General features: G+C 37.1%; 2 protein-coding genes across 3 annotated transcripts in view; one reads left to right on the top strand and one right to left on the bottom strand.

Annotated features, from left to right (window-relative positions):
- The window catches only part of LOC132104201 (AP-1 complex subunit sigma-1A-like), a 77194-nt gene extending 61197 nt beyond the window's left edge, over positions 1-15997 (top strand). Inside the window, exon 6 of the mRNA XM_059509499.1 lies at positions 15985-15997. The gene's annotated coding sequence lies outside the window, so the exon portion shown is untranslated. The remainder of the gene's footprint in view (positions 1-15984) is intronic.
- On the bottom strand, positions 1448-19471 carry LOC132104188 (histidine N-acetyltransferase-like). 2 transcript variants are annotated; one of them, XM_059509469.1, is made up of 4 exons: positions 19315-19471; positions 5713-5936; positions 4575-4799; positions 1448-4471 (listed from the first exon to the last, which is right to left on the bottom strand). In XM_059509469.1, exons 2-4 carry the CDS (start codon positions 5926-5928, stop codon positions 3905-3907), a joined length of 1008 nt encoding a protein of 335 aa, XP_059365452.1. In that variant the 5' UTR covers positions 5929-5936; positions 19315-19471; the 3' UTR covers positions 1448-3904. The 2 variants fall into 2 exon arrangements, with proteins under 2 accessions (XP_059365452.1, XP_059365461.1); XM_059509478.1 differs by lacking the exon at positions 19315-19471 and adding an exon at positions 6228-6412.
- Between the last annotated feature and the right edge of the window lie 3988 nt (positions 19472-23459).

The raw sequence follows: 23459 nt of genomic DNA, 5'->3' as shown, positions 1-23459 counted from the left end.
GCATTAGGATCTAGTTGCATTTTATCTCCAAATACTGCATTAGATTTGTAGATTAAATGTAACAAAATAGCTTAGTGCAACACAGGCGAAAACACCCGTGTGATTTAGCCATTTCAAAAGCATTTGTGTATAGACACAGTATATGTTTTTTCTACGGAAAACAACAAAGGGAGAAGCAGAGTTGAAGCTCTGATAGTGCAAGTTCTATAAAAAAAAACTGATATCACCTGGATAAGGCTTTCAGTTAAGTTTTTAAGGTTGAAATAGTGACTTGGAATAAAAATATATATATATCTCCCTGGTGGTTTTCCCCTCATTCACAAAACATACAATACACAGCTGATTCTAATGCACACAAAACCATCGTGAAATAACATAAAAATCAGGAATAGGTACTGAGCAGTGTGGCAAAGGACAGTGCATTCATATGACAAGGCTGGAACCCAGCCTTCTTATTTTAACCCTTCCTGCTCACTATTTCCATGTGCCAAGCTGACGGGGATCAGATGGAAGGTAAAGGGAATCTGGGGTGAACCCTTGTTCTACACAAGATGACACTCTCGAGATCCAGTTTCACTTACTCAGAGCTCTGAAACTTTAACTAGCCCAAAGTCACGCAGGATAACAAGTGTCTGAATATATTTGCTTTCATGTGACTTAGCACTCAAGGTATTACTTTACTGCTGAGTCTGATAAACCACAGTAAAGGAAATACAGATATCCTGGTCTAGGTTGGTCTACGTATGTTTTCCTCCTAAACACTGGGCAGCCGCTAGTTATTAAAGACGCTTTCCCTTATTTGTCACATACAGTGCTCTAAATAATTCCAAGTCTAACTGTTGTCATCTTTACAATACAAAATGAATGTTTACTCATTTTTAGAGCCGTAACTTGATCTGGATCACGTCCTCTCCTCGCCACCTATTCCTAGAATAGCCCCGGCTTCATCTCTCATCTCCCTCTGTTCCAGAAAAAGAAAGTGAAAAGCCACCTCATAATTGAAAGAAATGGGTTTAAAGTTCAGCGAAACAAGGGGTAACATATCCTTTACATCTCTTCACCATCAGGTGGTCACATGCCTCTAATCTTTTATAGTCTCGTGGCCCTGGCACTGTAGGACCTGTGTAAAATATTGAGTTACAACCTCCTGCACAATTCACTAATACTCAGCCATTAGACATCCAAAGTGCTAAAAGGTGGAGCTGAAATATTGAAACATAGAAATATTCTTAAACTATTACTGGATTACCAAATGTAACCGCTAAATATAGAGGCCAGTGAGTGAATAAGACTTCAATCTAAATGCACTGCACTATGTACAACAGAAACACATACCACACACATTTTGGGACTTTAATCCATCATGTCTGGATGACGAGGGCTTTAGATGGAGAAAAAGACAAATTAATAAAAGCATATCAGGGACGCTTCACTATTACTTACATCATTTGTAGCTTTTTGAAGGCCAACAGACACTTTTTATTTTGAGAAAAACTGACTGATTTCCTCTGAAAGCACATGGCAGACATGAGGGATTTTGAGATTTCAGCCATGAAAGATTTTTAACAAAGAGTCCCTTATCATAGAATCCCCCTTCCAGACAAACATATATATGTACACCTATACAAATGAGATAAACTGTCATTAGAATTAGAGTTAATGATCTGTAAAATGCCTTGACTTTCAGAATAAAAAAAAGACCATTTATAAATACTGACCGCATTACAAGTCCCACATGCATCTGTCCAAATGAAGGAGAGGAGGCCTCCTTTTCGTCGGATGTTGAGAGTTCATACAAGGGCACAAAATAACTCCACCAAATGAAGTCAAACCAGACACATAGTTAGTAAAAAGAATACAGTTCTTGGTTTTAGTTTAGCGGATACAGATTTAGATTCACATCTGTATGACAAATTGTGAGTGGACACTGTGAGTTCTTAAACTGCACGTTGTACAACGTTTCCTATTAAATTAATTGAACTTTTGTTTCCAGTGATCCTCCTAATTATTACCAAAATGTAACCATTTAAGAAATAAAGAATGATGCATTTGCTCGTGTGGACTGTGTCTCTCTCTCGTTCTGACACAGTGCTTCAGGGAAAAAGCAACGTGAAATCTGGGTTTGGGGCAAAAGACATATGGTTATAAACATGTCTAAAGGCCTTTTCTGTTCTTCTTTATTCATCTTGGTTATATTTCACTTTACTTTCTTCACTCCAGGCCAACAGAAGGAGATGTCCTTTATCTTCTGCATTATGTTGACTTCCTTCATTCTTTTCCACTGGCAGATCGTGTCCATCTTTTAACTTCAAAATATCGGTTCAAGAAATTCACAAACTCTTCATAGAGGTACAGTTGTCACTTGTTTTGCTAAGGTTTCCAATCGTCCTGATTCGTTTTACTGATTTCCATGGGTGGATCACATTAAGTCAGCTGAAGATTTAATTTAATGTAATTATTATTATTTTTTATTGGAGCACCAGATTCAGAGGAATTTCCTTAAGATCATGCTTCTTATGAAATGTATATGATGTAACAAAATCACTACATAGTGATGTCTCAGTTAAATTCTAAACTTAATTATTTTTAATGAACTATAACAACATTTAAACATTTAATTATATATACCGTATTTATCCCTAATTATATTTCCTTTTGTGTTTAAATGTGATCCTATCAAACAGTCAATTTATAAAAATTTAAAACAATTATACATGTCTGTTCCATTATTAGTTATTAATCATATCTAACTGTATGTACTTCAAGCAATATTCCAGTGTATTATCACAACTGCACTTCTACAGTTAGGTACAAATACTGATAGAACATCATTTTAACAAACAGGTTCAATTACTTAAAGCAAAAACTTGAGACTGTAATCTAAATGTAAAAGCAAGTTCTTAGCCAGACATTTATAATTTTATACAGAGTTTAAAGCACTGCAAAGTACCTTTAGAGGAAGTACTACTAATTTTTCAAGGAGCATAGGTGACCTTGGAGCACAAAACCAGATTTTCTCTTTATTTAGATTTGTTTTGCACCCTCAGATTCCAGATTTTCAAATATTCGTATCTTGGCCAAATATTGTCCGATCTTAATGAAAAACCATATATCAATGGAAATCTTATTTATTCAGCTTTCAGATTATGTATAAATCTCAATTTTGAAAAATTGACCCTTATGACTTGTTTTGTGGTCCTGGGTCACACATTAGAAAGTCTGAAATAAAATGTTTCCCTATGTGGAATTTTTTTGTATTTTCAGGTTAATTAAAACTGCCTTTAAAGACAATTTTGGTCTCCATATTATGGACAGCCGGTTTTATAGTCCTAAAAATGTTGGTCTTTTTTATTTTCCTCTAAATACCCTAGCAGCTACAGTGCCACATTCTGAAAAAGCAACAGACACTAAAGTGTGACCCCTCTTTTTTATCATAAAGTGCCCTAAAGTTTGTGCAGTTTTCTTTTCAACTCAGCATGAGTAAATATGCTTTCACTGTCAGTGATGCTGACAGAAATGAAAGGGCCTGGAACAATTTGGGTCCCTATTTTATATAATCTGAAACTGCTTCCCTCTTTTCCAGTCCCTGTCCATTCAGCGCCACCGTTTACAGTACTGATTATGGAAATAAATGAAGTAACCTAAACAAGCGTCTACTGCTTTTATTCTAGTTTGTTCACTTACATGCCTTTTTTAAAATTAATTGTTGTTAAAATAAATTAAAACCTATGAGAGCAATTTCATTAAGCGGAATAGATTTGAATTTTTTGTCCTTTTATAGTAGACATATTAGGTGTTTTTTTGTTTCTTTTAGTTGCTATATTTGACGGAGATTTTAAAGTTCCTTAAGTTTATGTAGGTTTGGTGGCTTAATTTAAGGTAAGGTGTTTCTGATGCTCCTCGACTAAACGACATCAGACTCCACAACACACTGCTCTGTGTACTCCTTCACCAGCTCCACTTTAAGGGTTTCCCTAAAGAAATCAGCCATAGGCTTCCACAGCGCAGGCTCCAGGAACACCTGACACATGACGTAACCCTTCAGAGTGCCAGTGTGGCACCTCAGGTGGCACAACAGCTGTTGTATGGCCAGTGTCAGGTCTTTACCAAACATATCGATGTTGAGGTAGTACCAGTCATCACCAATTGGCACATGGAATGGGAAGGTGCACAAACTGGCCATGGTTGGGCGCCTGGAATCATCAACCATCCAATCAATATCCTTCTTCAGCAGGATGGCCATGTTGCTAGGCAGAGGCTTGAAAGGCTGCCAATCTTGAACGATGGTGGCATTGGGAAGGACACGCTTCATTAGAACATCGCTTAGGAAGAGCTGATGCACCTCTGCTGGCTCCAAACGGATCGGGATGTTTGTGGTCGACAGACCCTCCCCCGCTACAGTGATATTAGGCCCAAGATCAGCAAGGCGTAATTTTAGGTCTTCAGCACGGAAGCGCACCAGGAGGATTCCCTTCATATTTTAATTAGGTGGCAGAATGAAGACAATGTGGCTTTAGCTGTTTTAGTTCAAGATCTGAACCAAATGTTAACACTTTATTGTAAACGGTTCTTACCTGTTTGGTTATGAGCCGGTACTTCTGGAAGTCTTTTGGCCCCAGCTGGTCATCTCTTGTCAGCCTGCTGACTTTAACGTCAGGGTACTTGGACTTAACCAGTTGAGAGCAAAACCGAAGAAGTACCCCTGCCACACCTTTCCCCCTCTCCTGAGGGGCAACACGAAGCCCTTCCACCAGCATGGTCTCCCCATCATCAATAACACACACTGACTCCAGTGCAATCTGCAAAATGTAGTTGCATAAAAAGTGAGTTATTTCTACAATAGAGGAGAGAGAGTTTCATAGTGCTCTTTTGTAATTTCTCTCAGTTTCATTTTGGGCTGCATAATTAATCAAAATAATATTGAAATCATAATATGGCTTAGTGACATAGTCTGATGCCCTGTCTGTTTCAGAGTGAAGTTGAATTGTGTTCGTTTACACCTACGCACGATCTGGTATTTTCAGTGTCTCGATTTTTTTCAAGTTTAAGTCATTCACTACATGCATTTGCTAAACGTGCACCAGGTTCACCTTTTCATATTTGCATAATTTCCCATATGTTTGTGAACAGTACTTTTCAGCATTTTGGTAGTTTTGAAATGATCAAACTAAACACAGAAACGTAAGTCTCTCGGCAGTTTTCAGCCAAAATGAAAGCTTGATGGTTCATCCTTGAAAGTAAAGAAATTAAGACACTAATATTAGTTGTGCATATAAATAAATAAATATGAACATTCCTTTTTTTACAGTACAATTGTATTAGAACAAATATAATGTATGTATTTTTTATATCAATGTAAAAATTACTGTTATACATTTTCAAAAATCTGATTATAAAAACATGTTATATTTTTATTATAGGTATTATTACTTTAAAGTCCTAGTTCAACATCAGTTTTACTTTATTATTATTATTTTATTATATTATTTTTTTAGCCATTTGAAAGAGGTCTGAGTTGGTTTATGTAAAGAGTGTTCTCGAGACAGTGTGATGTCTTTGCTCTTTTGCATGATGTGGCCAGGATATTGTTCAAATATCCTGCATGTTTTGCCCAAAATAAAGTCACATGATTTTCATTTCTTGTGAACTATTCTTTAAAGCAATGAGGATGGAACATGCACTGCAACAAGCTCCTCATATCCACTTTCTTACCACTTTGCCTTGCTTGCGAGCCAAAATGACAGTGCGGTTGCTCTCCTGCAGCCAGGCTTGATAGCGGGAGGGAAGATAGTCCAGGCCGCCATAGATATCCTTACTCATGGCCATGATGTCATCAAAGTCCTCCTCCGTTGCCACTGTAAAATGGAGCCCGGTCTGAGGAGGGGCCTCAGGGAGCTGAGAGCAGGGCAGGCTATTTTCAATCTTCATCCTCAGAGCTGCAGAACAGTTAATCATGGAAAGAGATTTACAATGAGATTTCAACTTCTGTGATCTGTGACCAAGAAAGAACTTCCATCTGACATTTTACCTTCAACTTATGTACCCTTTGTAGACATTATTTCTGTTTTTTTACTTTTCAAAGATCTCAGTATAGAACCTTACAAAACAAATTAAGGATGCATGATATTATCGGACCGTTATCGGAATCGGTCGATAAAGGCTTAAAATGTAAACATCGGCATTGTCTGATTTTATTTACAATTATGAATATTAAATGCATAACTCACATGTGCTCAGGGTGTGCTAGTGATAAGATCCCATCAGCAGTGTGGTCAATCTTGAAGCAAACTTTTGCATGAATGGTGATTACATTCACTGTTTTTGGATTACAGAATTTAATTTAAGAAAGAATGTACAGAATGACGCCTCTGATGCGACGTGATATAGTGAAATAGTCACTAGCACGTGCAGCAGCAGCGAGAAGGGTATTCCTGCACAACCGGAGGCTGCAGTTTCAGGACCGCAGCTTTAGGACCCTAGTTTTTTTTGTGACAGCGCCACCTACCGTACTGGATCAACACTAATTAAAGATGGACGACATGGACAGCAATCAGATGGTGAGTACCGATATTTAATTAAGTTTTATTTTATAACGTTTAAACGGTGCGAAGTTTACATAGTGAGAACTGCTAACTATGAATTAATAATTAATTCCCACCAAATTAAGAATTTGTGAGCTAGTTTTATTAATTACTACGACATTAATTCGTGGCCATGATTTCATAAATCCTTGTTGAGTTTTAATGACGATGTATTATAAGTGAATCTAGCCTGCACATTAATTATACTTATCAGATGACAAGAGCATTGTTGATGTAAGGTTTGTAAGATTTACCTGCAACTTAATGTATTAGTGTGAATACTGGCTTAATAGTCGTTGTTTTACCATATTTATGTATAATATATATATATATATATATATATATATATATATATATATATATATATATATAACAAATGTTTCTTATTTATCTCTCTCTGTCTCTCGCTCTCTCTTTCTCTAGAGTTCAAGCCTACAGCTATTCTATCCATGCAGCAACTGATGGAAAAGGGGTTCACTTTGGTGCTGTTGTGATGTTGTCGCAAAAATGACATATATATATATATTTATATATAAATAAACATTCTTGAATCATTCTTGTGTCTTGACTTGCCTCTCAACAACTTTTAAAATATTGGCTGTAATTTAGTGACTCCATACGCTGATTCCAACTTTAACTTACCTGATAATGAGCTAATTCACCTTAAGGAGGTTAATCAATATACTGTACAATTCAAGAGACTAAGACTTTTAATGTTCTTAATTTTTTACAATTGTTTTAAAATTGATATACATCAATTTTACAAAATTGATATTTCATTTATTTTTTTTTGTAAATTCATGTTTAAATTTAAAATTGTGACTCAAAGCACACTTAGTAATTAACCTCTGCTGCATTTTGAATCAAAAATCACGTTTACAAACAAATACTACAGAGATTAATATATTGATGCTATATACAAAGTAACGTGACTGCAAACTAAACCAACAGGGTACTAGAACTGCGGTCCTGAAACTGCAGCCATCGCTATATCGTCCAGTACGATAGGTGGCGCTGTCAAGAAAAACTAGGGTCCTAGAACTGTGGTCCTAGATCTGCGGTCCTGATCTGCAGCCTCCGGTTGTGCAGGAACATACTATTGGCAGCAGCAGCACCAGGAGCAGCGCCAGTCCCCCCTGGGTCCTAATGCTCGTCTGATAAGGACTTTTTTCATGTAGGGTGGCACTGTAGGCCTACTTGTAATAAAACGAAGAGTTAAATAGACAAATGACATTAAGATATTTGTGTTTCTGAATAAAGCAAGCAATAATTGAGGTCATAAAATCACAAGTCTGTTTTGATTTTTTTTAGGTCAGAAGCACTAGCTTTCATGAATTAAAAATAAATCATGACACATAAATAATTTTAATATATACAGATTTATTCATTAATATGTAATATATTTTAACAAATGGATTGACTACAGGGAGCTATACAGCTCAACTTTTACAGCTCTTTTCCTTTAGACCAGCTATTAATGTTAAATCTACAAATGAAATGTTAAAGGGGACATACAAACAATTTCTGCCAGTGGAGTACCTAGGGAGTAGTACTGCATCCTTCATATCGCCAAAGAGTCTTTAGTTGTATCAGATTTATAAAAGACAGATATAGCTTCACGCTTCTCTCCGAAAACAGTTGAGCTCCTGGAGACGTGCCATGGGCGGAGCTAAAGAGTCAAGAGCAGGCAAAGCTTTAGCGTAGAGATTGTCTGCAAGCTGTGACATCGACATAAGTAAAACAGGAACAAAAACTTTATCGACTTAAATTGAATTAAATTTGTTTATAAAACATTCGTCATCAAAATACAGAGAACAAACAAACATACAATTCCTTTGCTACCCCAGAGAAACAAAGTGTATCCACTTTTCCTTTAACGCTGGGTTCTTTGGAAAGCTAAACAAGGTTATCATTCACTCATAACCAGGGCTTGACATTAACTTTTTTTGCTTTTTTGGTTTTCCAAAGTTACTAGCCACACAGCATTTTTACTAGCCACATTTTTGTTGTTGTGAAATTACCTGATTAAAGTTGAATAAGGCGTGCTAAAAATTACTTGAACTACATTTACAACCCTTTCAAATGTAAAACCACTGTACACACCTGAATCAAGACTACATAAATGTATAACAATACAGGTCATTATCATTAGCTCTGATAAGGTTGTGTGTAAAGCTCCCTTTTTAAATAAAACCATGTATTAAGATAAAGACATAAAAAGCTTCTTATTGCATAATAAAAGTAGTGCTTGGATGTAGAAGATTAATAAAAAAGATAAAAAACTAAACTGAAAAAAAAAAAAACATTTAGCATTAGAAACACTGTCTGTTTACTCAGTTGGTTACATGGACAAAGTTGCTTTAATCTTCATAAAAATTTGAGGGGAACGTTCCTCTCATCACAAAGAACACATTTCAGTTTGTGTCATTTTTGTGCTCAGGCCCTAATAATGACTACTGGTTAGGTTGCAACCCTCTACGTACACCTTGGCAATTGAATAGCCATTGGCTAGTAAATATTTTAGTTTACTCGCCAGACTGGTTGTTTATTCTCATTGCTGTTTTTGTCATTCAGTGTTTCTGACAAAAAAAAAATTGGGGAAAAAACTAACAAAATACTCATAGGATATTAATTATATGAATTCTAATAATAAGAACTATAAAACACACTAAGGATTACTAAGGATTAATGAGCTGCTGGATTCATGAATATTGATCAGGTTTTGCTGAAATCAAAACAGGGACGATAATAGGTGAGCGCCAGCCAATGAGACTGCCGTTTGCGCATAAACTCTGGCCACTACTGGAAAACACAGCTGTTCTTAAAAGATGAAGACTTCCATAGGAACACTGTTATTTTGACAGGAAGCTACAACCAAGAATATTGTTTAAATGTAGCACGTCAATTCTCTCTCTCTCTCTCTCTCTCTCTCTCTCTCTCTCTCTCTCTCTCTCTCTTTGTGTGTGTGAGAGAAAGCGACGGCGATTCGTGCGCCTTCACACCAGAGTTTATGGTACATTAAATACAGGTGCGCTGTTCATCCATTGAGATGAACTGAGAAATATCACAGATCACTTGATGGAGAGTGAAACTCTGAAGCCCTCAGACAGAGTCAGAGTGTTCGCGATTGAACATATATCTGAGCTAAACTTAGCCTACAACTCACACACTGGCGAGTAAAATCTGAGAATTTATTAGCCATTGCTAATATCAGACATCATTTAGTCGCCAGAATGAAGATTTAGTCACATATGCGAGTGATTTAGTTGCAATGTAGAGGGTTGGGTTGACAAGAAATGGATATCTGTCTCTTCGTTTCTGTCACTAGCGTGCAAGCGCAAGGCAACACTGTGTGCATGTAATACTGATGGGAGTTGTAGTGTCGTAGTGTCACACTGCAATATGGCTCATTTCAGATGCCTTTTAAAAATGCTACAATTATTCTGCCTGCCAAAGTGGCTAGTTGGAGTCACTGTGTTACCCGCCACGAGCAAAATCCACCCACATTTGGCGGGTTGGCGGGTGTTAATGTCAAGCCCAGCTCATAACCAAAAACACACTTCTTTGGTGACATTGTTGATTTTTTGGCCTAAACATATCATGTGACATATCCTTCTCGAGCAAGTACTGTGCAGCACTGCCAATGACTTCTGTTACCCCAGTGTTACGCTCTTGCTTTCGCTTTGATTGCTGTGCGTGTGCTCTTCTGGGAGAATTGCCCATACAGGGAATTCCACCCTTTATGGCGTCATACAGGGACATACTCGGAAAATCTTTTTGAAACCCTGAAGGAGTGTATTTGGCACAGAAATACTCTATTATACATCCAACTTGTTTTTGAAACTTTGGGCAAATTAATAAAATTCATTTGTTTATAATTTCAGCAAAGGAGAGACTTGGTATTGTTTCGAAATAAAAGGAAATATATATCAGTATCGGCTATCTGCCAAAATTATATGAAAAATATAGGCAAAATCTAATATCGTGCATCCCTAAAACAAATCATGTGAGGGTTGTCATCAGCTCAGTACAGTGTTTATCTTCCTGTGCCAACACGCCAGCAGGTTGGCATCAATAGCAGCAACTTGTAACTGTGCCCAAATGCGACAGCCAACGCACATAAAGACATGTCCACCTTCTATTGCCAGAACCCTTAATCCTTTTTTTAATTCTCACTGAGCAGGACTGCCATGGTTCCCAGTGGAAAATAAACATTTTTTGAAAGGACTTGGTAAATAATGGTGCGAGACTTCCAGGGGAAGGTGAAGCGGATGGGTAGGCAGATGTGTGCAGGCACGCATATATGGCTAGTGAGTATTGGGGAATTAAAAGGGTGAAAATCTGTGCTGTGGGAATAACACTGTGAACAAGTCACAGAGCAAACATTCTTTGCATTCCCTTGGGCACTTACCGGTTGAGAAAGCCCTGGTACTTTTCCATTGATACACTTCTGTAATGGGAAAACCCTCAATGTCCGAATGCTTATTTGAGTTTGGCAAACATGTATCGGGTAGGACTTTGTGAGGCTGTGAAAAAACCATTCATTCGTGGTTAATTTGCCAATTGCTATGCAATATTTGATTTCCAAATTTGCATGTGCCTGTCTTTCATTTGTCCTTCAATTGGTAATGGAATAGTTTGCTTATATTGAACAGATGTCTGATATTTCCATTGGCTGAATCAATTTCTTCTCCTTCCCCTAACCTAACTCATGTCCTGTCTATATCTGGGTAACCCTTATTAACCCCAAATTAATTTAGCTCTCAAAATAAGAGAATGAAATATCAAAGCACCAATTAGCAAATTCCATCAGGTTAGCGCAATCTGTGAGACTGGATAACAGTCTCTTAATGAGGTCCAAATAATCTTTTTTTTTATTATTTATTTAGATTCTTTTAAGATGCCTGAAAATATACTTAAATCTTATATAACTTCTCTTTGGTCGTTTTTACAGATGGGTTAATTAGCATTTGTGAACATGCAGATATTGTGTATGACATCTTCAAATGAGATTATATTATGTGTTATATAAATGCATAAAGTCCTTCTTCACTGTTATTTCACAGTGCTTGTCATTTCTCCATGAGACTGACTTTAATGTTGCCTCAGGCAGAGTTATTACAATTACATCACACTGAAGGAGAGGATGAATGTGGAAGTGTATAATATCAAAAGGCAATAGGTGCTTTAAAGATATTTGGGGTGACAAAGAAACAAATGGTGCTTTTCCACTGTGTGGTACGGCCTGGCATGGTTTGCATTTTCACTGCAGTTTATTATAGCCTTAGAGTGGGCGGGATTATTCACATGTCATTAAAAGGTCCTTTTGCATCACGGGAACCTTTTCATAGTACCAGAACTACAACCCGAATTCTGGAAAAGTTGGGACGTTTTTTAAATTTTAATAAAATGAAAACTAAAGGAATTTCAAATCACATGAGCCAATATTTTATTCACAATAGAACATAGATAACGTAGCAAATGTTTAAACTGAGAAATTTTACACTTTTATCCACTTAATAAGCTCATTTAAAATTTAATGCCTGCTACAGGTCTCAAAAAAGTTGGCACGGGGGCAACAAATGGCTAAAAAAGCAAGCAGTTTTGAAAAGATTCAGCTGGGAGAACATCTAGTGATTAATTAAGTTAATTGATATCAGGTCTGTAACATGATTAGCTATAAAAGCTTTGTCTTAGAGAAGCAGAGTCTCTCAGAAGTAAAGATGGGCAGAGGCTCTCCAATCTGTGAAAGACTGCGTAAAAAAATTGTGGAAAACTTTAAAAACAATGTTCCTCAATGTCAAATTGCAAAGGCTTTGCAAATCTCATCATCTACAGTGCATAACATCATCAAAAGATTCAGAGAAACTGGAGAAATCTCTGTGCGTAAGGGACAAGGCCGGAGACCTTTATTGGATGCCCGTGGTCTTCGGGCTCTCAGACGACACTGCATCACTCATCGGCATGATTGTGTCAATGACATTTCTAAATGGGCCCAGGAATACTTTCAGAAACCACTGTCTGTAAACACAATCCGCCGTGCCATCAGCAGATGCCAACTAAAGCTCTATCATGCAAATAGGAAGCCATATGTGAACATGGTCCAGAAGCGCCGTCGTGTCCTGTGGGCCAAGGCTCATTTAAAATGGACTATTTCAAAGTGGAATAGTGTTTTATGGTCAGACGAGTCCAAATTTGACATTCTTGTTGGAAATCACGGACGCCGTGTCCTCAGGGCTAAAGAGGAGGGAGACCTTCCAGCATGTTATCAGCGTTCAGTTCAAAAGCCAGCATCTCTGATGGTATGGGGGTGCATAAGTGCATACGGTATGGGCAGCTTGCATGTTTTGGAAGGCTCTGTGAATGCTGAAAGGTATATAAAGGTTTTAGAGCAACATATGCTTCCCTCCAAACAACGTCTATTTCAGGGAAGGCCTTGTTTATTTCAGCAGGACAATGCAAAACCACATACTGCAGCTATAACAACAGCATGGCTTCGTCGTAGAAGAGTCCGGGTGCTAACCTGGCCTGCCTGCAGTCCAGATCTTTCACCTATAGAGAACATTTGGCGCATCATTAAACGAAAAATACGTCAAAGACGACCACGAACTCTTCAGCAGCTGGAAATCTATATAAGGCAAGAATGGGACCAAATTCCAACAGCAAAACTCCAGCAACTCATAGCCTCAATGCCCAGACGTCTTCAAACTGTTTTGAAAAGAAAAGGAGATGCTACACCATGGTAAACATGCCCCGTCCCAACTATTTTGAGACCTGTAGCAGAAATCAAAATTGAAATGAGCTCATTTTGTGCATAAAATTGTAAACTTTCTCAGTTTAAACATTTGCTATGTTATCTATGTTCTATTGTGAATAAAATATTGGCTCATGTGATTTGAAAGTCTTTTAGTTTTCATTTTATTAAAATTTAAAAAACGTCCCAACTTTTCCGGAATTCGGGTTGTATTTGTGGAACTACCTACTTTTTGGGGATTTCGCACTGCTGGAACTGGATGCAATTTTAGTACCGGACTGCCTTTTTCGAGAACCAAATTAGATCCTACTCCGGAGCAGGTTCTAACCAGTACAACTGGTACTACCCCATGAGGTAAGCAGACATTGATTGGCCAGACTCCGAAAATGCTGAAAATGCCCTCACCTGCCATGATTTAAAATGCAGAGTAAACATACTGTATACATTGTGCCAACTTATTTCGCAAATGATGCACAGCGATAGATGGACGGACGCTGAAGTGCAGGCACTTATAGCAAATGTAGCACTGCCAGTTGTTGTTGGAGATTCTTAGTCCTCCTTTCCATTCTTACAATCGCTTTACGTATACATCGACATTCCATGTCCATTACTGTCAAACCCGCAAGTCACAACAAAAACACAGCTCTGATCACAGCGTCCTCCATCCTTTTGTTGTTAAAGTTGTTCTTTTTTTCCGTTGTTGAACACCGTGAACAAATGACATCGCTGTTGACTGGCTGCAACCCTTTAAATGGTACTGGGAAATAGTTTGTGCAAAACCATACATTAGTATTGTACATTTAGTTCTGGAACTAACGCGGTGCGAAGGACCCTTATAGTTGCGCTGCCATTATTGCCACAACTCCTAAACTTTTTCATTCTGCATCGTCCCATCAGGCTCTCGTTGGATTCGCTCCTCTGATATTAACGATAGGAACATCTATACTTCCACAACAGACAACAACAAAAAAAAATGTTTTGGTTGTAAAAAAAAAAAAAAAGGTGTGTTCGTTCAAAACAGTTGTGTCCGATCCTTTGCTGGCTTCGGTTCTTTTGAGTTTGTGTCGCAAGTTCAGTGACGCAGGTAGTAACGATTCTCTCCTGCCAATCTGTGATCAGCAGAGTTTACACGTCACGTTTTGTTGATGTTAATGGTACGGCTCACTTGGAACCTCAACCAAGGTGGCACTTAAAATAGTACCACGTACTGTACCCAGTTGAAAACCCACAAAAGAGAACTGTTTCGAGCCATACTGTGTTGTACCATGCAGTGGAAAAGCGCAAAAAGTGTGAAGTCAAAAATTCGCAGACTGAAAGGGTACTTTAGTGTCTGCGATTAAAGGGGCAGCGGCTCGAACCCCAACCTGTGCACGCCACTGATTCAGACATTATATCAATTCATGCATTCCCTGGGAACCATGACATTGGTGTTGCCAACACTGCTACCACTGCATGAGACACTTCCCATGCCCCAGTTCTGTGGTTATAGATCTGGTCAGGTTAATGTCAAAAGGTTTTAGGTTCAGTCATTGCAAAGAGTGAACTGTGGACTGTAGCCAAGCACTTATCTAAGGGCATTATCTTTTTAATAAATGTACTGAGCATTGTTTTGAGTATCTTTTAAAATACTACTTACTTAAATTAACACAACCAAGAAGTAATTATTACCCAGTTAACCCCTTTTCTCACTTTCTGTTCAAATTGTGATACTGTTATGGTCAAGTTGACTTTCATGAGAATACTGCACACTGGACAGCTGTAAGCATAGACAACTTAATGTGCCCCTACAACCTTTAACAAAGACAATGATTTGATGGTGTAGTGTCTGACCTGACTAGAAATTTGGTACTGCTAAATGCTGGGCTTCTATTGAAAGAAAAGGGTCAGTCTGTTTGAGCTTGCACTCATAGTACACTTATTTTCACTTCACGCTGTATTTTACTGTATGTTCAATGCCATATGTCAGTTTTAACAATTCAGGCAAAATGTTAATAATGGTCAAAAAAATTAAAGCCACATGTTTGCAATAGGCTGTTTTGCATCTCAATAGTATATATATATATATATATATATATATATATATATATATATATATATATATATATATATATATATATATATATAAAGACAGTCATAGTATAAAAATGACCATAAGTAATATGGATATAGGTGTAAATTAATTGGGGGACAGTATGGAAATTCACATCCATTTCACTAACAGATCATTCACAAAACATATTTATCCTGTTTACCAGCTCTTTGAATAAGAAAATCATGTATTCATCCGAGCATCAAACATAATGTAAACAAAAAAAAGCATCATAGAAAACAACACTGGATAGGATAACCTATGAATAAATTTTGCATCATATAAAATAGCAATTAATTAATTTTATCAACCTATTGTTTAGCATTTTAAATTGCTGTTTCTTTCTATGTCCTCTCCCCTTTTGTCGCTCTTTCTCAGTCTATCTTTTTCTAGAGGACAATACATTGCATTGCAGTAAGTCACCCCCCCCCCCCCCCCCATCTATTTGTTTATATAAATTCATTAGACCAGATTATGGGAGCTCAGAGGACAACCTTGAAAAATAATGTCGCTTTCATAATATTAACATTTTATATGCCTTTGATAAAATTCAGCTAGAAAGATGTTTAATATATAGATTTAGAAAGCAACCAATACATAACTGTTAAATATGAATCTACCTATGCATGATGTACTAGAAAATTCAGAATTTTCACTAAGCCCATTTTGACACAATGCCAGTTCATAGTTCATCTGGTTCACAGAACCTCAAAAACAATAGCCCACATGACTCATAAGCTTTGATTTGATTTCCATCCTGCATATTTGAACGGACGCATTACATGCACTTTATAAGACACATTAAAACAAACTGCATTTTGTATATATATATATATTACAACATGACAGGTTTGGAACAGCATGATGGCAGTGTGTGTTTACAATGAACTTAAATGTGCTCGCAGTATGTGGAGCAACATCAAAAAACAAAAGTAGCACCAAAAAATGGGCCAAGCATGACACTGGCACATGCCTCGCACCACTGCTGCAGCTTGTCTGCACACCATGTCCATTAAATTAATAATAGGGCATGCTGTATGTCTCTTCTACTTCTCGCGGTTATGTCATGTACACTGGAGGTATGGTGCGTCAGCACTGGCATTCACGTGCTAGTGGAAAATAACAGTGATATGGGCCTGTTAGATGTAGATGCAGAGTCAGATGTAGCATATATTATTGACCCTGGAACATCATTTTAATCCAAAAATGTAGTCTTGACCATATCCCTACATCTAAACCTAACCTTAATTATTAGCTTTCCCTAAAATCAGAGGAATGACACTGATGTACAAGCTCCAAACACTGATTGTAAGCCTAAGCCTGGGTGATAAAACTGTAATGATATTTATTGACGGTACACCTCCTTAGATAACGATATAAAAAATGTTTGTTATAGTGCAAAATATAGTCACATGTTATGAATGACGCAGACAGCACACACAAACACGAACACATGAACACGTGTGCTGTGCCTGCCTGTGATAAGGACATTGTGAATAAAGAATTACGGAGCCCACACATGGCATGCAGGAAAAATGTATGCTAAATCATTCCCTCGATTTATAAATTGTCCGCACGATTTATTAATTCGTTCCCTCGATTTGCTTAATCGTGTGCATGATTTACAAATCGAGAGAATTAATTAGTAAATTGTGCAGACGACATTGTGCACAACATTACTACAATAGGCTACATCAGCGGTTCCCAATTCCAGTCCATGTTCTGAAGTGAAGTAAAACCCTGCTCAGGGAGTAGAGAGCAATGAACACGGTGTAAGGATCATATCGATTGGAACACATTCATGTTAATTCATGTATCTCACTTCTAACGAGTCTTCATCTGAATCGTGTTAACTAAGCGAGACATGCAAAATATGTGCGTGAATTTGTTGACCATGTATCCTGTCTGCGCAAACAGGGTGCGCAGAGGTATGCAGATACATGCGTTGACAGGAAGGTAGGAAAGCTATTTAAAACGCTCGGACCAAGCATTTTGATTGGATGTACATTTATTTTCTTAACGATGGGAAAACTGGGTGCATGGTCTAAATGGGTTGTCCCTATTCTCTTAAAGAATTGGGGTAACCAATCAGAGTCTCGTCTTCATTCCCTTTAAGAGACAGTTGCACTCATGCCATGACGGATTTGCTATTTACACAGCGGAATTTGCAAGAGCAAAGACAGAACGCCTCCCCAGAGAGAAAACAGAACTGCTCGTGTGCGAGCAAATAGATAGCTTAATTCTGAAACATGCGATGACTATCCATTATGACATGTAGGCAGTTTTATATTTATGCAGCAAACACAATACAATTATTTTATATTGTAATTCTTTAATTTTTAACATTTGGTGCTGCTTGTGTGCTGCTGTGCGTCCCAGTGTGTGTAATAAGCAGCGTGTGTGCCATTGTGGACCCGCCTATAAGCTACTAATGTGCTCTTTAAATAACAAAGAAAAACCATTGCGCCAGATTTTAGACCAGGTTTGAGTTGGTCTATGTCCCAGTCTATTTGCAGTTTCTCAAAATAGCAAGGCGCCAGAACACACCTCATTTTCATACCAGCACGAACCTGTGCGCAAAAGTGTGCGCAGATGCATTTGCTATTTAAACATCGCGGCGCAGGACGAGAAAATTAGAAATGTGTTGGGCTGAAACTAGCAAAAACACTTGCGCTGCATTGTACCAGATGCATGACAGGGCCCTAGAAATTAGATGTTTTTTTTATTTTATTTATTTATTTTTAATTTTTGTTTGTCTCAATAAATTGGGTTAATTTAAAAATACAGTGGTTAAATTAAAATATTAATAATAATCTATTGTCGTTTTAAAAAAAGGTTTTAAAAATGTCAATATCGATAACTAATAATATGAAACATCATTGATACATTTTTAGCCTGAACTTCATAAACTTTCCTGCAAATATATGTTCCTGGAACCATCCTGTTGTTCCAGGGTTGTTCCAGGAGCATGTCGTAACTCCTTGATTAAAAAAAGGCTCTGCACGACTTCACACTGACACGAACGAACAGAACTGGAACAGAAAGCACACTGCATCAGTTAATCAAAAATCACGCATCGGCCTACCTAAGACCGAAATATATACGCCACGAATTGTACAAAGACAGCCATTAACATTTCTATAAATATAATATTAATACAACAGATTTATAATGATATCTTTCACATTCAGCATCTTTAAAGTCAAAGCTGCAGGGTGTTCTCAGCATCACTGCAATACGACCCCGATTCGCCCCCCGCCCCCACTCAGTCGAATTACAAAATTAAAGCATTAATCTAACACAAATCCCAGCTAAGAAATATTACTCTAAGGGTGCTATACATACTGAATATACATCAATATAATTTTTCGAGTTTAAAATAAATCACCAGTAAATTGTAATATAGATTTTTTTATTACCATTGTTCATAACGTTCTGACGCGTCTAGCAGGGAGGCAGTAGACATAATTGAATATCCTCTATTTACAAAAGTTACATTGTTACTATTGGATTACGCGCTAAATGTTACATTCCACAAATGTAACACTACCGGCATCCGGTATAAATTGAAAAACGTCGCACGCACAGAGACCCAATGCAAATAGGGTACTCGAGATGAATGCCAACATATAACAAAACCTATAATGGGGGTCTCTGGCAAATTCTTTGCATTTCATTCTTTGCCTTGTCGTCTCTGAGAGGTATTAATTTGGGCCGTGGAAAACGACCGTGAGACGCGAAAAAGGGTGAGAAGGACACAGCAAATGCGCAATGGTTATGATAATCTGAAGACGTGAAAATCCAAAGATTGTTCGAAGGCGTCGAGCCTTTGCCATAAAAGCAAACGAGCAAAATCCTTTCTAGCGGACACAGTAGAACATTTCACTCACCTCTGCGTCGCGCGATGGATTTGTGAAGGATACAGACGTCAGATTGACAGATGCTGAATAGATGTAGGCTTTTACTGCACTGCGGTTAGATTAAAAGTAGAATATTTAGATAATGCCGGTTCAGACTTAGAATGTATGAAGTATGAGGTCACTGTGAAGCCCCTCCCAGAATTCCCAACCCCATTCCCATCCCCCAGTAGGGAACCGAAAGGTATGCCAACCCCCTAAACCATCACCCAATCATGATCGATCTCTCTCTCCTCTCTCTCTGCCTGCCTCTCTCGCTCTCTCTCTCTCCATTTCTCCTTCACTCCCAGTGTGTCCAAACTCTGTTCTGTTGACTCATTGCACACTTTGCTTTCCTTGGTTTTTGCAACTTAAATGTATACTGCATAAAATGCTGAATTTGAGTAAATTTGCTTTGCAGTATTGCTTATACAAAAGAAAAGGTACACAGGTGCTTGCACAAGTATCAAAATTGGTGACCTTTTCCAGGCCAAAGACCACTTGACAGAGCATAATATACATAGCCTATTGAATATTGTATAAAAATTAATGTTGCATTTTAAGCCTGGCATATAGCAGCATGCATATAGTACCATATTAATATACTTGCAAAGTATACAAATTCTTATTATATGTAGCTGCAGTGTGTATGAATGTGTATTTAAGATATACTGAAATAGAATAGACTTTTAGAATAGAATTTAAAGTCTTTAAAATTTTTGGATTCAAAGAGTTTAAAGGAGGGGAAAATAAAACATTTAGTTGAACTTTTGCTGTATAGTTGCAATTGTTGAAAATGCAGTCACCCAAGCTGAATCCCACCTGTCATAAAAATACTTCTCTTTTAAAATTGAATTTTTTTCTGTGTAAACTCTAAAAATAGTTATTATTATAAAATATTGTTTAGTGTAAAACATGCTGAAGATTAGCCGATAGGCTGTCGATTCACTAAATGATAAGCTGTTTCCTCTAAAGAGCTGTTTATTCAGAGTAGTGAAGACTGTCCTCCATTGACATCCATTAAAAAAAAATGAATAAAAAAAATAATAAAACCTTCCTCTGGTCTCCTTTCCCACGTACTGGCAAACTGGAAGCGTTAGCATGAGCCATTATGCTTTTTTGGCTAAAGGTTGCAAGTTTGCCTTGTAGTGGCTTCAGCTAAACTCTGCAGGGCTGTGTCCCTCCAGGAAATGACTTTGACACCCCTGCCTTAAACTTTGGTTGCTGGCCAAAATACCAGTCCATAATAACAATTCCTCCATTGAAAAAAAAAATCCATATCCTGTTGTCATCTCACATTAAAATCCACCAACATATTTGTTTTACAATGGCTTTGGAATTTTGCTTGCAGTCTATGATTGTGAGTGAAGTGTTCCATTTAGGGCAGGGCCTAACATGACCTTGACCTTGACCTTGACAAAGGCTCACCATCAGCAGGTTACATAGAAAAAGCTAGACAAGGCACAATGGAAAGATTAGTATTATATATACACACCTGAAAGTACCAGTAACCAAGACAATGAACCAATGTCCAGACAGAACTGAAAACACCTGGCAATATAAACCAACAGAAACAACACAACATAATAATTTAAGTGCATTTTTCTTATTTTACAAATGATCTGCCAATAGGGGAAGAAATATGCAGCAGCAGCTATTTACACTAAGTGGAATTAACATACTTTCTTAGTGATAGATCACATTTACAGTAGGCTAAGTGCAAATAGATCTAGATCTAATACAGGTCCTTCTCAAAAAATTTGCATATTGTGATAAATTTCATTATTTTCCATAATGTAATGATAAAAATTGAACTTTCATATATTTTAGATTCATTGCACACCAACTGAAATATTTCAGGTCTTTTATTGTTTTAATACTGATGATTTTGGCATACAGCTCATGAAATCCCAAAATTCCTATCTCAAAAAATTAGCATATCATGAAAAGGTTCTCTAAACAAGCTATTAACCTAATCATCTGAATCAACTAATTAACTCTAAACACCTGCAAAAGATTCCTGAGGCTTTTAAAAACTCCCAGCCTGGTTCATTACTCAAAACCGCAATCATGGGTAAGACTGCTGACCAGAAGGCCATTATTGACACCCTCAAGTGAGAGGGTAAGACACAGAAAGAAATTTCTGAACGAATAGGCTGTTCCCAGAGTGCTGTATGGACTGAGTCTGGAGTAGAAACATCCAGAGCCACCGTGCACAGGCGTGTGCAGGAAATGGGCTACAGGTGCCGCATTCCCCAGGTCAAGCCACTTTTGAACCAGAAACAGCGGCAGAAGCGCCTGACCTGGGCTACAGAGAAGCAGCACTGGACTTTTGGACAAATCATCAGTATTAAAACAATAAAAGACCTGAAATATTTCAGTTGGTGTGCAATGAATCTAAAATATATGAAAGTTTAATTTTTATCATTACATTATGGAAAATAATGAACTTTATCACAATATGCTAATTTTTTGAGAAGGACCTGTATATCTAGAAAATCTTGATATATCATATATCAATCAAAGGTGTTGACCTGCTTTTTAATTTTGTTGAGATTTATTAAATGTGGAGTTCTAAAGATAGATTTCAGTGATTTAACACAATTCTGTCAAAGGTGGGGGACCGTTTATCTCAATTTCTCATTTCTCACAGCAGTAAAATAACTAAAATATGTGAATAAATAAACTCTCAGTATAACAGAGAGATTGTGGAAAAGAAATGAAAGTGAATGGTAACTAAGGCTGTTAGATACAATCTTCTTTATTATTATGTTCTTTCATTATGAAAAATCCTAACCTACACAAATTCTGATTTCAGGAGTCAAGTCATACCACATTTGAACAGCAGTGGTAAGTAAAATGAAAAGCCATCTGAGGCAAATCCTCTTAAGGTTATAAAATAGCAAAATATGATGTGATATATTTATATATTCAATACTGAATCAGATTTTCTTAAAACCACTTTCATATTAATCTTCCTGCTTTTTACGCAAGCTTGACTATGTTTCAGTTCATCATAAAAATACAATTCCTATCCTGACGTGCAAATTTGTAAATGGACTTTCTTTCTTTCTTTTTGTGGACTGGTTCCACGAAACCTGAGGAGAATGGCTTCATTGAAGATGGTAAAGCATTTTGATGCAAGAACTGCATTTAAGCAATAGTTGTTGTTTTTTCATTTAAATATTCTAACAACTTATCTGAAAGTATATATTAAACAATCAAAAATGTAAAAAAAAGCAAATATATTTTATGAAATAATAAAATATCCAACAACTGTAAAGGCAAAAATCTCTCAGGTTTTGCATAAACAACCACAATTGAATATCAACCTTAGTTCTAAGACCTCCACAACCATAACGATCATATCACCCAATCACCAGCAGAGGTCATAATCACCACAGAATTGATCCAATCTCATTACAACCTATCAATACATCTTTAGCTTATCTTCAGTTTTCTTACTTTCTTTTGCGATCCATTTATCTTCCTTAGAGTTGTCTGTTTATATTAAATATGTCCATCTTTAATTTTGGATTATGATGCTGGAGTTTGCATGCTCAAACTTTAAGATTAAAGATACTGCAGAGCATATCAAGAGTAGTGTATACAAGCTGAACATGTATGTTTGGTATTATATATATATGTTAAATACAAATTCAGCATGAATACTGCATTCTTAATATGGTATTACAAATTCACGATAAACTAATTCAAATTAATAGATCATGCATAACAAAAGATGGCTCAGCTCTGTTTGAAAAAAAAAACCTTATTCATATTTTCATTTATGCTCATACTATAACTGAAGCCTACGTTGTTTTCAACTCCACTGTTACTTTTTATTATTTTTTTGCCCGGTTTTTATTGATTGATTGATTGTATTTAGGTGTTTTCACATATAGTACACTTTAAATGAACCAAATACAGTTCAGTTAAAGTGACGTTAAACCAAAAAGGGAGGCAGTTGCAAGTGACCTCTCGTTTTGGTGTTCACGAAAACCAGGTGTGAAAACGCTCGGTGGTGAAATTTATTCTGAATCAAACGGACCTCGCCACTAGTATGCAGTGTGAAAATACTGAGACTTTGGGAGAACGCTGAATATTTTTTCTATAATGGTTATAAGGTAATATGTATG

The sequence above is a fragment of the Carassius carassius genome, chromosome 2, assembly GCF_963082965.1.
Source record: "Carassius carassius chromosome 2, fCarCar2.1, whole genome shotgun sequence".
In the NCBI taxonomy this organism is placed as follows: Eukaryota; Metazoa; Chordata; class Actinopteri; order Cypriniformes; family Cyprinidae; genus Carassius; species Carassius carassius.
The sequence above is the reverse complement of the archived record's forward strand: the minus strand, read 5'-3'. Positions and strand labels throughout refer to the sequence as shown.